At 37.9% G+C, this 16,070-nt stretch overlaps 1 protein-coding gene across 4 annotated transcripts in view; it reads left to right on the forward strand.

Annotated features, from left to right (window-relative positions):
• LOC115214888 (mutS protein homolog 5-like) overlaps window positions 1–16,070 on the forward strand; it is a 281,559-nt gene that overhangs the window by 132,510 nt on the left and 132,979 nt on the right. For all 4 annotated transcript variants that reach the window (XM_036505640.1, XM_036505639.1, XM_029783919.2 and 1 more), the window contains exon 2: window positions 8,174–8,361. In XM_036505640.1, coding sequence (XP_036361533.1) covers window positions 8,236–8,361 — 126 coding nt within the window. In that variant the 5' untranslated portion in view covers window positions 8,174–8,235. The remainder of the gene's footprint in view (window positions 1–8,173; window positions 8,362–16,070) is intronic.

Here is a 16,070-nt window from a genome sequence, read left to right on the forward strand (position 1 = left end):
TCCTCAAGTCATCTGATCTCCAAGATAAATGCTGTACATTATACTTAATAAAACCAATTTCTTGCAATATTGTTTTTTTATACAATATCCGTTATTTATAAGTACATTTTTCTTATTTAAAAACGTAAAAAAAAAATTGCTGTGTTTTTGGGGGGGCCCAGAATGGATTAATGACATTTCAGTTCATTTCAATGGGGAAAATTGATTTGACATACGAATAATTTGAGTTATAAGCTCCATCACAGAACAAATTAAACTTGTAAGTCAAGGCACCACTATATACATGTATATTTGTGGAAAAAGGATAACAAAAAAAGAGTGTCTTTGTATTGTTACCATGTAGGCAGCAGTGGTGTTCAGTTTAATTCCCCTATAAAAATTATTCTTCATAGCCTAGCAGTTTGCCATGCAAAGACCTGTGGAATTAAAGTACCCTATTTGAAAAACAGTGGTTGGTGATCGAAAACTCATCAGGTAATAGAATACTAAAGTGCTTCTTTGAATATTGTCCAACTCATGCTAGCATAGAAAAAGTGGATATATATCGTGTGGTTGTCTACTCCTTATGCAGAGTTTGACCACCTCCTGTACCTATACCTCAGAACCATCATTGCATCTGATGTAGCTTTTTAAACCAGGCAATGTTTTGAAAAGACATCCGCATAGACTACATATCCGATTTGGATCACCAAGAGCTGCAGATAAGTTCTGATTAATTATGGATCTTAAAATGTATTTTGAGGCCTCCGTTAGATTTGCAAACCTTCTGGTATACATTGCATTGAAAGGTGCGCACAGACACACAAGCATAATATTTAGTGGCGGTTCATTTACCATGGGTTCACAAATGAGATTTGAGCTCAGCAAAAGAAAGGCATGGTCTGTCACAAACTGTGCACACAAAAAGGTCATTGTGATTCACCTTCTCGATTGTAACATTCTTCCTTAAATCTTTCTTGAGTCTTGCATGCGTTATCCTGGCCTCTTCAAACACTTTCACTCCACTCCACACTTTTGTTCACCATCCAGCTCGATTATATATATATATATATATATATATATATATATATATATATTTATATATATAATTATATGTAGGGAGAGGGGGAGTAGAAAGGGGTGTGTGTATTGTATTTTTGTGTCCCCTTCTTTTGATTTTAAGTGATGGTTATAAAATGAGTCACTGTCATACAATGTCATTCGTTTCCAATATTGTGTAAGGCAGGTCTGACCATGGGGTAATGTTACATTGCTTGGAAACAGATGAGGGTTTTGAAAAGACATCCGCATAGACTACATATCCGATTTGGATCCCCAAGAGCTGCAGATAAGTTCTGATTTTTATGGATCTTAAAATGTATTTTGAGGCCTCTGTTAGATTTGCAAACCTTCTGGTATACATTGCATTGAAAGGTGTGCACAGGTTTAAAGAAGACAAAAAGGGACAGAAAGGGCAGGGCATCTGGCTGTTGGAAACCCCCTTCAAATGTATTCCATGCTAGCATGAAAAATTTGGATGTTGAATGGTGGTGGCGGTGACAGCAGCGGCGATGGTGGTGATAGCAGCAAGGAGGAGGAGGAGGAGGGGACAGCAGCAACAGTGTGTGAGAGGGGAAAAAAATAAAACAAATAAAATGGATTAAGTTTGATCTGTCATAGGAGATGAGATCATCGTCATTGGTTAGTCGTCTGCAAACTAGTGGAACGGTGACCAGTGACAACAACAAGTTCCAGGCAACTAACAGGTATTATTGAAGGTTCCAGTGGAAGTGTTCTACATTGTCCTTACCTGGTGAAATGGTTGAGGATGTCGCTAATCCAGCATTACATTTCTTTTATGGCTGCTTTGTCATGGGAAATGAGCAAAGATTCACTTTTTGCTGATGGAAAACTGACTGAAAATAAAATAAAATGAAGAATCTATCAATAGCAATTATTTTTCAAATATTAACTTGGATTATGGACATTTATTTATTTATTAGTGTTGTTGTTGTCATTATTACTATTGTTGTTGTTGTTATTTATCGTTTATGTTAATTTTGCCCAATTCATTAAAATATTCTTGTCACATATTATTTATATTGATTGCTAACACACACACAACATGCACATATATGCACATGCACACACATTCTTAGGTATATAATATATCTGTATCAGTCTGTCTATCTGTCTGTCTGTCTCTCTCTATGTATCTACACACACATATGTACATATATACACATGTATGTATATATGAGTTTGTGTGTGTGTGTATATATATATATACACACACACACGTTTGTGTGTGTCTGTGTCTCTGTGTGTGTATTTGCATGTATTTTGAGCATTAACAATTTTGTCTTCTTTAAACCAAAACTAGAAGCAACAACTACCTCCTTAAAGAAATGTTTCTAAGAATATATTATATGGAATTTTAAAACTTTGTGTGTGTGTGTGTGTGTTTGTGTGTGTGTACATGTATGAAAAGAGTAAAAATGTTGATTTCTTCAGCCTCTGTAGACTAATAATTAAAGCAACCTTTGATGAAAGCTTTTATTAACTACTAAATATATATATATAACGAGGACATTGTTGTCACTTAACTAGCTATTGTCTTCTAATACAGTCATAGGTTACAGAAGTCTGTCTGGTAGCTTCCGTCAGTATTTTCTGTGCCTTGTCTCAGTTATAAGACATTATATACCGTTGGTGTCTAAGCTACTTCCTGACTGCAGAGTGTGGAGTTTATATCCGGTTGTTGGTATATTCTTGAGCAAGGCACTTAATTATACTTATTTGGGCAGACTTAAACCAGCCAGGGACCTCATCTATTGATGCTTTGTTTATTTTTTCAAGCACTATATTTGTAAAATTTAGGATCAGACTGAGATTTTTAGTAACTAGGCTCACAAATAATTTCAATGACAATTTTCCCAGATCAATAGAATGCACACACACACTCACACACACACACACATGCACATATATACACCCCCTCTCTCTCTTTTTCTCTCTCATGCACATGTACACACACACACACACAAACACTTGCAGTTACAACAAATACATATAAACAAAAGTCAGTGCACATTACTTTAGAAATTTGTACGTTGAAGCATATTGACTGACAGCCCTGGATTAAGCCTCTGTGTAGTTGTTCAAACTGCTGAAAATAATAGCCAAACCTCCCTCAAATCACACCATACCATCTTAAACAAAAAAGATAAAAATGGGCATATTTAATAATGTAGTTCTTCATTCACAACATATCCAAATTAAAAGGGAGGCTTTGATCAGAAACTTTGTTCAGTTATGAGACATATGTTGCTAAAAATCAGCAATAACAACTGGGTAAGCTTTGAAGACATCAAGGCTAAACCTTTTCTATATCACAACAATTGCATATCATCATTGGTTTAAACACATCTTCCTTTGGATAGCATGTTAATCTATTGTAGGTAGCTTAATTTATATATAAGCCTGAAGTCATCAATTCTGCAGCATTGCTGTCACTTACTACAGTGTGCCATATTTACCTGTGGCACCAATTTATAGCTGTGGTGGTGTGTGGCTTAGTGGTTAGGGTGTTGGACTCATGATCATAAGATTGTGGTTTCAATTCCTGGATCGGACGTTGTGTTGTGTTCTTGAGCAAAATATTTCATTTCATATTTCTCCAGGCCACTCTGCTGGCAAAAATGAGTAATCCTGCGACAGACCCGTGTCCTGTCCAGGTGGAGAATATATGCGCCACTGAAACCAGGAAACCAGCTCTTCTCGGTCAGTATGTCTTGAGAAGGCAGCTTTACTTGGCCATTAACGTGGAGGCGCAATGGCCCAGTGGTTAGGGCAGCGGGCTTGCGGTCATAGGATCGCGGTTTCGATTCCCAGACCGGGCGTTGTGAGTGTTTATTGAGCGAAAACACCTAAAGCTCCACGAGGCTCCGGCAGGGGATGGTGGTGATCCCTGCTGTACTCTTTCACCACAACTTTCTCTCACTCTTACTTCCTGTTTCTGTTGTACCTGTATTTCAAGGGGCCGGCCTTGTCACTCTCTGTGTCATGCTGAATATCCCTGAGAACTACGTTAAGGGTGCACGTGTCTGTAGAGCGCTCAGCCACTTACATGTGAATTTCACGAGCAGGCTGTTCCGTTGATTCGGATCAACCGGAACCCTCATCGTCGTAACCGACGGAGTGCTTCCACTTGGCCATTAAGAGCTAAGTATCTGAACCAAAGACACAGACAATGCCAGGAACAGTTTTGAGCTGCTAAACTTCTTATCTGATTGTCTGGTGCCTTACTCTGAAAGAAAAACGAAAGTGGTTGGGCAATGCTGAAACAGGATAAAATCCAAAGAAATCTAAGGAAACTGATGTTCTGCTTTGACAACAATTGGTTAATGGAAGAACTTAGTAGATTCAGATTGCAAGATGTAATGTTCAAGTCTCTACTCTTCATCTGAGAGAAAAATTAATGTGATATCACTTGGGCCAACTTTCTGATCAAACCAAGAAAACTGTTTCCATTGGTTTTTACAAATTACTGATACAATCTGTCATTTGCAGCCTCTGAAAGAAATGTATCTTTCACCACTTGGCAACCAGTGTTCATATGTTTATGTCCCCGTAACTTAGTGGTTCGGCAAAAAGAAACTGACAAAATTAGTACCAGGTTTTAAAAAATAAGTAAGTACTGGGGTCAGTTCATTTGACTAAAAATTCTTTAAGGTGGTGCCCCAACCTGGACACAGTCTATTGACTGAAACAAGTAAAAGCTATTTTGGTTCCAGAGTAAGATTTGAACTCAGAATGTACAGAGCTAGAACAGATTGCCCAGCATCCTATCATATTCTCTAACAATTTCACCAATCCAACACTCTGGACTGCTGCTTGTTTTTAAATGAAAGCTGAAAGGATGAAGGGCAAAGTTGACCTCGACAGGACTTGAACTCAAAACAGTGAAAGTTGAAACAAATACTGTAAGGCATTGTATCCAACACTAACGATTCTACCAATCCACTGCCATGGTCTGTTAGTAAATGAAATAGTAGAACAGTTGAACTCTTTAAAACTCGTTAATCACGTTTATCTTTAATATAATTTGGTCTATAAACAAGTGAAATAGAAGAAAGGTATGATCCCTTACTGCTGCAAGGTCCCTTTGTAGACGCCTTAAGACTATCTTCTATCTTTTACTTGTTTATTATTGAATTACTCTGCCTTTTGACTTTCTAAGTTCAAATCCACCTGATGTGAACCTTTACCTTTTATCATTCATCAGATAGGTCCTTAAATAGAATATCATTCAATACAAAATTCAATGACATTGTGTGGCATTGTTCCTATGTTAGTAATCACTATTTAGTTGGGGAACCATCTTGAAGAGGTGTTGGAGTGAGAAATGCCAGAGAGTTTATAAACGGTAGGAAAACTTGGAGAGTGTTCGTGGCCATACTCTCCAAAACACTCTCCACAAACACTCTCCAAAATACTCTCCACAAAAACTCTCCAAAGTGAATTTGATGTTGCTCAAAGGGGTACGGAACCAGCATGATGTGGCAGGAGTAAACCAGCATTTGTTGTTGGGCCCCGCTGCTGATTTTGGGGGTTGCGTTCTAAGCCTTGACCCGAGCATAGAACAGGGCTTGCCTCTTTGAGCTGGGAAATAAATGGAATGCCTGGTGTGTGTCTTGTTCTGGCTACTTACTCCTAAAAAAAAAATGGAGAATAAGCCAGGGTATATAAAAACACTTATTCTATCACTCTCTTTTGCTGAACCACTATGTTATGGGGATGTAAGCATACCAATACCAGTTGGTGGTGGGGGACAAACACAGACACAAAGACACATGCACAACAAGCTTCTTTAGTTGGTCTGAGGCTATAGTTGAAGACTATTGCCTAAGGTGCAATGCGTTTGGACTGAACCCAGGACCATGTGATTGGGAAACAGACTTCCCACAACACAGCCATACTTGTGCCTATGTTCATTTTATTTTCATTTTATTTTACTGATGTTTATATTATTTCTGTACCCAGATATTTTTCTGTGGTTGTGAAACATGTACACTGTAGATGTAATGATAAGGAAATGCTGTCCGTGTAGATTTCTCCAAATCTTTCCAACACTCACACAAAAAAAAACAAAAAACAGTCTACTAGAAAAAGAAGAATGATTATAATGAAAATGATGATTGTGATAGTGATGTTATCATAGACAACACCACTGCCTGCATTCACAATATCTTTTAAGACAAATTATATTAGAGGAGAAGTTAATTCATTCAACCATGGTATATTGCTGGGTTGAAAGGTAAGCTGATCTTAGTGGGAGTTGAACTTACAACCAAGAAGCATAAAACTAAATGCCATTTTATATATTATAGTATTGTGCCAATTCTAGCTGTTAAGAAATCAAGATAACTAATTGACTGATGAAATATGTAAGAATGACTAGTTTTTTTTTCATTATTTAATCCAAAGAAAGTGGTATATTGGCAAAAAATAGTAAAGCACTCAACTACATATAGTTATGTCTTTTTTTTATATGGCCTGTTTGTTTATTTATAATTTTATAATTTTCTGCCCCCCCCCCCTTTTTTTGAGATAGTTAACATCTTTCAGTTATTTTTCTCTGTAGAAGAAAAAAAAATTACCTTCTATGTGTATGCAGAAAACAAAAATAGTTGTCAAATAGTTATTAGGCGCAGGAGTGGCTGTGTGGTAAGTAGCTTGCTAACCAACCACATGGTTCCAAGTTCAGTCCAACTGCGTGACACCTTGGGCAAGTGTCTTCTTCTATAACCTCAGATTAACCAAATCCTTGTGAGTGGATTTGGTAGACAGAAACTCAAAGAAGCCCATCATATATCTCTCTCTATATAAACGGCAGTTTGTCTGTGCGTTTTCTGTGTGTCTGTTTTCTCGTACCCTCACTCTGACCACGGCTTTCAACCGATTCTGATGAAACTTGACACACACATAGCCCAATGTCATAATTCAAAACTAACGCAGCGAAAATTTTGAAAAGTTCCCCCAGTTCTGAAAAAAATCGTTAAATTCGACATGGGGTCGAGAATCAGAAACCCAAACCACAGACCGTCTAGGGGACGCAACTCCACCTTTTTTAACTCTCAAAAAAAATTTACCATCATTTTTTTTCCATTTTTTTGCTAATTTTTGGCTATAACTCTCTAAAAATGCTTTATAGTTATTTCCCTTACAAACCTGAGCAACGCCGGGCGATACTGCTAGTATGTATATATATGTGTGTGTATGTTTGTGTGTCTGTGTTTGTCCCCCTAGCATTGCTTGACAACCGATGCTGGTGTGGTAGCAGTTCAGCAAAAGAGACTGATAGAATAAGTACTAGGCTTACAAAGAATAAGTCCTGCGGTCAATTTGCTTGACTAAAGGCGGTGCTCCAGCATGGCCACAGTCAAATGCCTGAAACAAGTAAAATAGTTATCAGTTTCAATATGGTTATGGTTATTTGACAGAAACATTAGAGTATTATATAAGATACCTTAAAGTAGATCAGTTCTATACAATGTAGTTGCCACTGCTCCTCTCATCATTCCTGTTACATCTCACCCCAAACCCTTTTCCGAGTCTTACCTTCCCCAAAGTGCAACAACTCTCTGGAACTGTCCTTGTTTTCTCTGCAGACTGAAAGTGACCAATATATCCCTAATCAACTTTTTCATCTCCGACTAAATAGTTGTTTCTAATTTTGACACAAGGCCTGTGATTTTGAGGGGAGAGGAAAATCAAGTACATCGAATGGTACTCTTTCATTGCTCAACTGGTACTTCTTTCATTGACTCCAAAAAGGATGAAAGGCAAAATCAACCTCAGTGGAGTTTGAACTCAGAACGTATAGAGCTGAAACCTCCAACTAAATAGAGATTACTAACATAGGAACAATGCCACACAATGTCATTGAATTTTGTATTTGAATGATATTCTATTTAAGGACCTATCTGATGAATGATAAAAGGTAAAGGTTCACATCAGGTGGATTTGAACTCAGAAAGTTAAAAGGCATAGTAATTCAATAATAACTCAGGGCAACGCTATTGTTTCTGCCACACATATTCCTCCTACTTTGTAATATTATTAACAACTCAATACACAAACATACAAACAAACAGGTTGACTTATTTCTCTCTGATGTTTTCTATTACAGATCTCATTCTACTTCTGACTTCAAGAAGAAAATTTTATAGTTGTTGCTTTATTCATTTTTGAATGGCAAACATGGCCTTTGATATATCTACAGCAGTTTCCTTGAGAAATTTTCCTGAGCAAAACTTACCTGACTGTGACAATACTACTGTCAACAATGACCCCATCTCTCCAGAAGCCACACCCCAGGTACGTTGAAATTTATGTATTTCATTTTTTTTTATATATATATTTACGTCATTTTAATTGCCTATGAGAACTGAAGTTTTGAAGAACACACAGCAATTGCAAAAGCACTGAACTGTGCACAGTTCATTGGCCTTGTACTGTTGTGGTCTTTGCTCATTATGTAGCTATTCACTGGTATACAATGGTATCACACAGTAGGTAGTGTACTGTGGGATTGTAGTCCATTGCGATATCACACAGCAAGTGTTAAAGTGTGGATTATGCATGTCGTTAGTAGATTTCATAATCACTTCTTTTCATTTTTGTCTTTGGGCAATGCATTTATGTGCACAATGCTGTTATAAATCTGGGAGGTCTTGTGCCTTGTGAGAAATCAATTATTAAATCTAAAATGCATTGTCACTGACTTTAACAGTCCTTTCAGCCTGAGATTGAGGTGTGGGAAATACGTGAGATTGATACAGTTAATACCAAGCTTGAAGTGTAAGTTATAGCTTGCCGAATAATGAAGGGTTTGACCTGCAATATCTAGCTTCCTCTATAGACATTCTGAGTTAATGGTTTTCAACCTTCTTCATTATAAAATTCTTAAAATAACCACCAGTACCAGGAATATATCTGGTGTTATATTATATAACAGTTAAAATATGCATAAAAAAAATTTGTCTATAGATCAAAAGGAGATCAATATTAATTTCAAAATGTCAGAGATCAATGTTTAGAAGAGATATTACAGTGAGTTGACTTCTAGAATGAAACTCTGTATAAATGTGTAGAGTATGTGTAGACTGTGGAGGCACATGGCTTAGTGGTTAGGGTGTTGAACTCATGATCGTAAGGTTGTGGTTTTAATTCCTGGACCGGGCGACGCATTGTGTTCTTGAGCAAAACACTTCATTTTCACGTTGCTCCGGTCCACTCAGCTGGCAAAACTGAGTAATCTTGCGACGGACCGGCGTCCCATCCAGGTGGGGAATTTCTGTGCCACTGAAACCGGAAAACCGGCCCTTATGAGCTTGGCATAAGTGGAGACACAATGGCTCAGTGGTTAGGGCAGCGGACTCGCGGTCGGAGGATTGCGGTTTCGATTCTCAGACCGGGCGTTGTGGGTGTTTATTGAGTGAAAACACCTAAAAGCTCCACGAGACTCTGGCGGGGGGGGGGGGGGCGACCCCTGTTGTACTCTTTCGCTACAACTTTCTCTCACTCTTTCTTCCTGTTTTTTGAGTAATGCTGCGATGGACTGGCATCCCATTTAGCTGGGGGAAACACATACCCATAAAAACTGGGAAACCGGGCCCATGAGCCTGGCTAGGCTTCAAAAGGATGCATAAAAAAAAAAAAAATGTGTAGAGTGGAGGCAGTCTGAGTGATTGTCATGACAGGTATTTGTCAACTGGGATGGTACTTTTGACTATTTTTTGATTCTTTTTGTAAGTTTTGAAGAGTTTGGGAAACACTGCTTTAACCATTTTGTTACTGTCTATGCTTTCTTGTTTAAACAGAAACCTCTTATTTTCAAGAGTCCATATTTAACCCTTTAGTATTTAAACTGGCTATTTCCGGCCCAAATACCCTGTTTTATGTTCAGACCAACAAGATCCAGTCTCTAATACCTACTTTATAATGTCATCCTAAATATATACAATCACATCATTGAAATCTCGACGCTACAAGATAATGCATGAGGTTCTGTACTGTAGAATCAGGTAGTCTCAGGTAGACTGGTATCAAAAGAGTTAAAGCAGCTTATGAACTGACTAGGTGTCAGAGGCATTTGAGGTGAGGTATGACGGAGGTGTGGTAGTGGGCAAGAACTGTATCACAATTGAAGGTTTGCAAAATGTTAAGTTCAAAAACTAAGTCTATCTTGTGTACTTGTGGGCTAAGGGTTGATGTTATGGTACCTACTTATGATACCGAAGATGGTTTAGCATCTGAGATAAAATATGAGCTGTTGATCTTTTGCTCTTTTAGCCATCATCCTTAAGTGTGTGACTCTATGTTTAAAGAAATACTGTCATGTGATGAATATTTATGAATTAGCCGTGGAAGTAGAAAAGCTTATAAATAGTTCAAGACTGATTGATAAATAAATAAATATTTGTCAAGCCTGATGTAATGTTCGTCATGTCACTTTAATTCAGTTGAAATGTTATGAGTTTGTTTTATAGACTGCCATAAAAATAATATATATTCACTGATTCAGAACAAAACTGTCTGCCATCTAATGTGTCTACATTGATAAAATAACTTGCATCCACTAACCAATGAGTGGGTCTCAACTTGCTAGAAATAGCAGTCAAATATCCTTCATGTTACACCCTGCCATAGTAAAGTAAAGAAAGAATACCCTTGAAAAGACAAACTTGTCATGCCTGGAATGTTTTTGATCATAGGTCTCCTTGGTAAAGCCTGACTTAGGGTTAAACTACAACAACAATTAATACCCATTTTGACACACATACACACACACACATGTGGAGGCACATAAAAAGCACCATCCGAACATGGCCGATGCCAGCGCCGCCTTGGCTGGCTTCCGTGCCGGTGGCACGTTAAAAGCACCAACCAATCATGGCCGATGCCGGACTCCCCTGGCACCTGTGCAGGTGGCACGTAAAAAGCACCCACTACACTCGCGGAGTGGTTGGTGTTAGGAAGGGCATCCAGCTGTAGAAACCAGATCAGACTGGAGCCTGGTGCAGCCCCTGGCTTCCCAGACCCCGGTCGAACCGTCCAACCTGTGCTAGCATGGAGAATGGACGTTAAACGATGATGGTGATGATGATGATGATCCATATTGATGTAATATTGTGACAGTATCTATTTACATTCATGTGATATACTATTTCTGCATTAGTATATTCACTATGCTTTCTGCTCATATTGGCATATATCCTAAGGCACTGAGCTAACAGAATCATTTGCACACCGAGGAATGTGAAGACGCAGGCTGGAAAGCAGAGCATTTCCCAATCAAAATTGAATGTAGAGGATTCATTGAACACAACATTAGGTGACTTTTGTTATGGTTAGGCCTAACTCATCATAAAGCAAATACCATCATGAGTGATATCCAAACTAAAGTGGAAGAAGCAAGCCACTGGATTTGATTAAAAAGAGACGATGAGCAATGGCTGGAAGAATTTTGAGCTAAATCTGATAACCAGTTGATCTAGCAGGCAGGGACCAGTGTGCAATGATGCCATTGAGGGGTTGGCTCCAAAATGGTATGCATTCTCTCCTGATGACCCTACAAACTTGCTGGCATCCAGTATTCTACGATTTCAACTGGTAGCACTTGCACCTGCAAGTTGTTTGCAAAGCATCTAGTTTGTTTAACATTCTGAGTTCAAATTCCACTGAGGTCGACTTCGCCTTTCATTCTTTTGGGGTCAATGAAATAAGTTTCAGTTGAGCACTGGGGTCGATGTAATCAACTTACCTCATTTCCTGAAATTTTTGGCCTTGTTCCAAAATTTGAAACCATATAATCATATATTCTCTGTTCGCATTGAGATGCTCTCTGTCCTTATGGAGACCTATGCACTCAGCATAGAACATAGTGTGTGCAATGCCTGTCTTCAGTCAGACACCAGACATATAACCAAAATAATTCCATTGAATCATTGGCACACACAGTTGCTGTTGTCGTTGTTTAATGAATATTGATATCCTACATTAACTGTTGAATGGTGTATGCTATTACTATCAAATACTGTCTGTTGATTCAGGCACAGCCATATCACACACACACACACACACACACCACACACACACACACACACACACACACACACACACACCTAACTGTAGACTGGTAGATCTGTGGAAATATCACTCGATATTTGTCGGTTGCTGCATAGTGATATCATATAAACACCATTAATTGGTATTTATTTATTATCACACACACCATCTATTGATTAATTTAATATTGATACCAATTTGATGGCCTTGCATCAATGTCAGAAATCAATATTGATATCACATAGTACCTGTTGATTGGATTTTTTTCCAATATCTATCACACTGCTGAGTTTTTACCAATATCTGTCCTCCTACTATTCATTCTACTGTTACAAGTATGGAACTAACAAGCCATGTGACACCTGTGTCCAATCTAACTCTCCTTCCCTTATTATCTGTCATGTGACTCAACCTCCAAGACCTTATATTAAGAGCTTTTAATCCAGTCATTCTCTCTCCCCCACCCCAGAAAGGAAACCTTCAGAAGCCCCCCCCCCCTTCCCTCGCCACATTTTCCAACCTGTAAATATTGAAGCTAAACATCATCTATATCGACCTTTCTGTCACAATCTATAATGGAGTTGCAAAGGCAAGGAATGCTGCCCCTTCTTCATCATCTCATCCCAGCCCTCTTCGTCAGTGTAAATATAAAGATTAGTTGTTAATCAATCTGTAAAGAGTAACGACTTTGATGAACACAGGGCTGTATTTAACTACACACATGCACACACATACACACATTAGCATGTACACACACACACACACACATACACTTGTCAAACACGACAAATTATTGAAGTACTTGTGCTGTTCTCACCAGCTTCAACATTATATATATATATACATATCCATACATACACACACACACATACACACACACACACATACACACATATATACACACACATACATATACTACTTACTGTGTGTGTATGCATGTGTCTCTGTGTATGTATTCGTGTGTGTTAGTTTGTGCTGTAGAGTTTAAGGAGCAATTAGTAACCAAATAAGAATTTAGATGATAGTTCATCACTTCCTTTCACACCTGCTAACACACACACAGTTGCTATGGAAGTTAGTGTGAGAGAAACTGGAGTAAGTGGCTTCAGTGTTAAGTGGCCACAATGACCCACTTCTAACTCATCTTAGGAAAAAATCTTCTCAAGAATACTTTCAGTATGGTTCATGCTTGACCCTTCTTCAACATATTGTTATCTCTCCGAAGTTGTGCCACTCTTCTACTGTGTCAGGAATATTATTATTATTAAGTAAGAGAGCGATGCATGCCTTCAAAGTGACACTGGGGTACAAGTATATGAAGCCCAGTATACCCATCATGACTACCTGGGGAATTACAACCGTGTTTCATGGTCTGCTATCACAACAGCTCCTTTATAGGATCCAGTTAGCTCAAGACATCATCAGGAGGAACCACGTCCGGTTTTGGCCCCTACTCCTCTACCGTTTTGACGTGGCGGGGCCCCCCTTTCAGAGGTGTCTTCAGCTCTGGTGTTGGGTGCATGTCTTCTTTCTTCTGTTCCCTGGCCTCTTCGATGTATCGTCAGCGAGTGTCAGCCGGTGACTGACTGTCTTGTCAAATTTCTCCCCAGGTACATGCATCACAACCCATATATGCGTGACATGGCAGAATTGTTAACATGCCAGGCAAAATGCTTAGTGGCATTTTGTCTATCTTTACAATCTGAGTTCAAATTTCACCAAGGTCAGCTTTGCCTTTCATTCTTTTGGGGGTCGATATAATTGACTATCCTCTCCCCCAAACCTGCTGGCCTTGTGCCAAAATTTGAAACCATTATCATTATTAAGAAGTTGGCCAGCTAACAGAACCATTTGCATTCAGACAAAATGCTTGACAGTGTTTCATCTAGCTTTAATCTTCTGAGTTCAAATTCCACCAAGGTTGACTTTGCCGTTCATCTTTTCAGAGTTGATGAAATAAGTATCAGGCTCTGGGATCAAAGTAATTGACTAGCACCCTCTCCTACAATTTCAGGTCATGTGCCTATAGTAGAAAGAATTATTATTATTATTATTATTATTATTATTATTATTTGGTTTGGATCAGGTTCGGTCTTATTTCTGGTAGGAATTATGTGGGTAGCAGGTTACTACCTGTAACCTTAAGTATCCACAGGTTTTCAGCAGTCTTTCAAGTACTTAGAAGCAGAATTTATTATCATTGTTATTATTATCATTATCATCATCATCATCATCATCATCATTATTATTATTATTATTATTAAGGTAATGAGCTGGCAGAATCGTTAGCATGCCAGGCAAAATGCTTTATGGCATTTTGTCTGTCTTTATGTTCTAAGTTCAAATTCCACCAAGGTTGACTTTGCCTTTCATCCTTTCACAGGTCAATAAACTAAGTACTAGTGAAATACTGGGGTTGATATAATCGACTAGTCCCCCCACCCATACCCATACAAAATTTCAGGACTTGTGCCTTTAGTAGAAAGGATTATTATTGTTATTATTATTATTATTATTATTATTATTATTTATTATTATTATTATTATTATTATTATTATCATTATTATTATTGTTAGTATTAAGTTGGTAAGCTGGCAGAATTGTTTCTGTGTTGGACAAAATGCTTAGCAACATTTCTTCTGGCTTTACATTCTGAGTTCGCATTCCACCAAGGTCGATTTTATCCTCTTGGGATAAATAAAATAAATACCATTTGGGCTCTAGGGTTCATGTTATCCACTAGCTTCTTTCCCCAAGATTTCAGGCCATGTTCCTACAGAAGAAAGGACTAGCACCACCACCACCACCACCACTACTACTACTACTAGCTCAATACATTTCACTTCACTGACAGCAAGATGGCGAAATTTCAAATTTAAATTGTTTGTTTATTTAAAATGCTGTGTTGATATAAAATATATTCAGTTTAAATACAAAGCATCTTTGAAAGAATTAGAAAGTCATTAACTTTACCTCTATTTTCATTTTCAGAAAAAAAATAGATTTCTTTAATTGGGTAAATTACTAAAATTTAGATGGTCATCTTCAGTGAGGGCCTAATAAATATTTTTTTAAAATTTAAAGTGTTTATTGTAGAAATATTTTCTTTCATATTGTATAAACTCAATAGATTGTCATCATCATCATCCTCATCATCATGATTTAAAATCCACTTCTTTTCATGCTTGCATGGGTTAGAAGGAATTTGATGAAGCAAGTTTCAACAGCTGGATGTCGTTCCTGTCGTCAACCATCACCTGTTTCTAAGCAAGTTAATATTTTCCCCATGGCTAGACATGTTTTTCATGGATGAGTAGAAATGAACAACCTGACTTGTGCGATGATGATGTTCATTTACAACCATCACATGATGTCTAGACAAGGGTATACACAAACACAAATGCACATACATGAACACACACGCATGCATGCGACAGGTTTCTTTCAAGTTTCCATCTATGGAATCCATTTACAAGGCTTTGGCCAACCCAGGGCTATAGTAGGTCACTTGCCCAAGGTACCATGCAGTGGAACTGAACTCATGACCATGTGGTTGGGAAGCAAGTTTCCTAACTACACAGCCATGCTTGTGCCTACAAACTTAGTCTATACAGTGTACAATATTTACATTCACTTTGATGACTTCTCCATAAGCACCTTTCCTTGTCAAGATTCTGTTTTCATCATTATCTTTGGCTGCTATTTCTAGCCAGTTGAATAACTACATAAAAGCAGCCACATTTATGAATACTTGTGTGTATATTAGTAATATCTGTGAAAGACATGAATGTCAAAGGGAATTTTCTTTTATAATAATTTGGTTTACAATATTGGTGTCACACTTCAGTGAAATATATTGGTCAAGCTTCCTCATGCATAAACAAAATGGTAAAAAGTTTCAAATTTCACAATTGCTTTTACTTATAAATGTACAAGTGGAAAATAATATACAAAT

The sequence above is a fragment of the Octopus sinensis genome, linkage group LG8 (assembly GCF_006345805.1).
Source record: "Octopus sinensis linkage group LG8, ASM634580v1, whole genome shotgun sequence".
NCBI classification, from domain to species: Eukaryota; Metazoa; Mollusca; class Cephalopoda; order Octopoda; family Octopodidae; genus Octopus; species Octopus sinensis.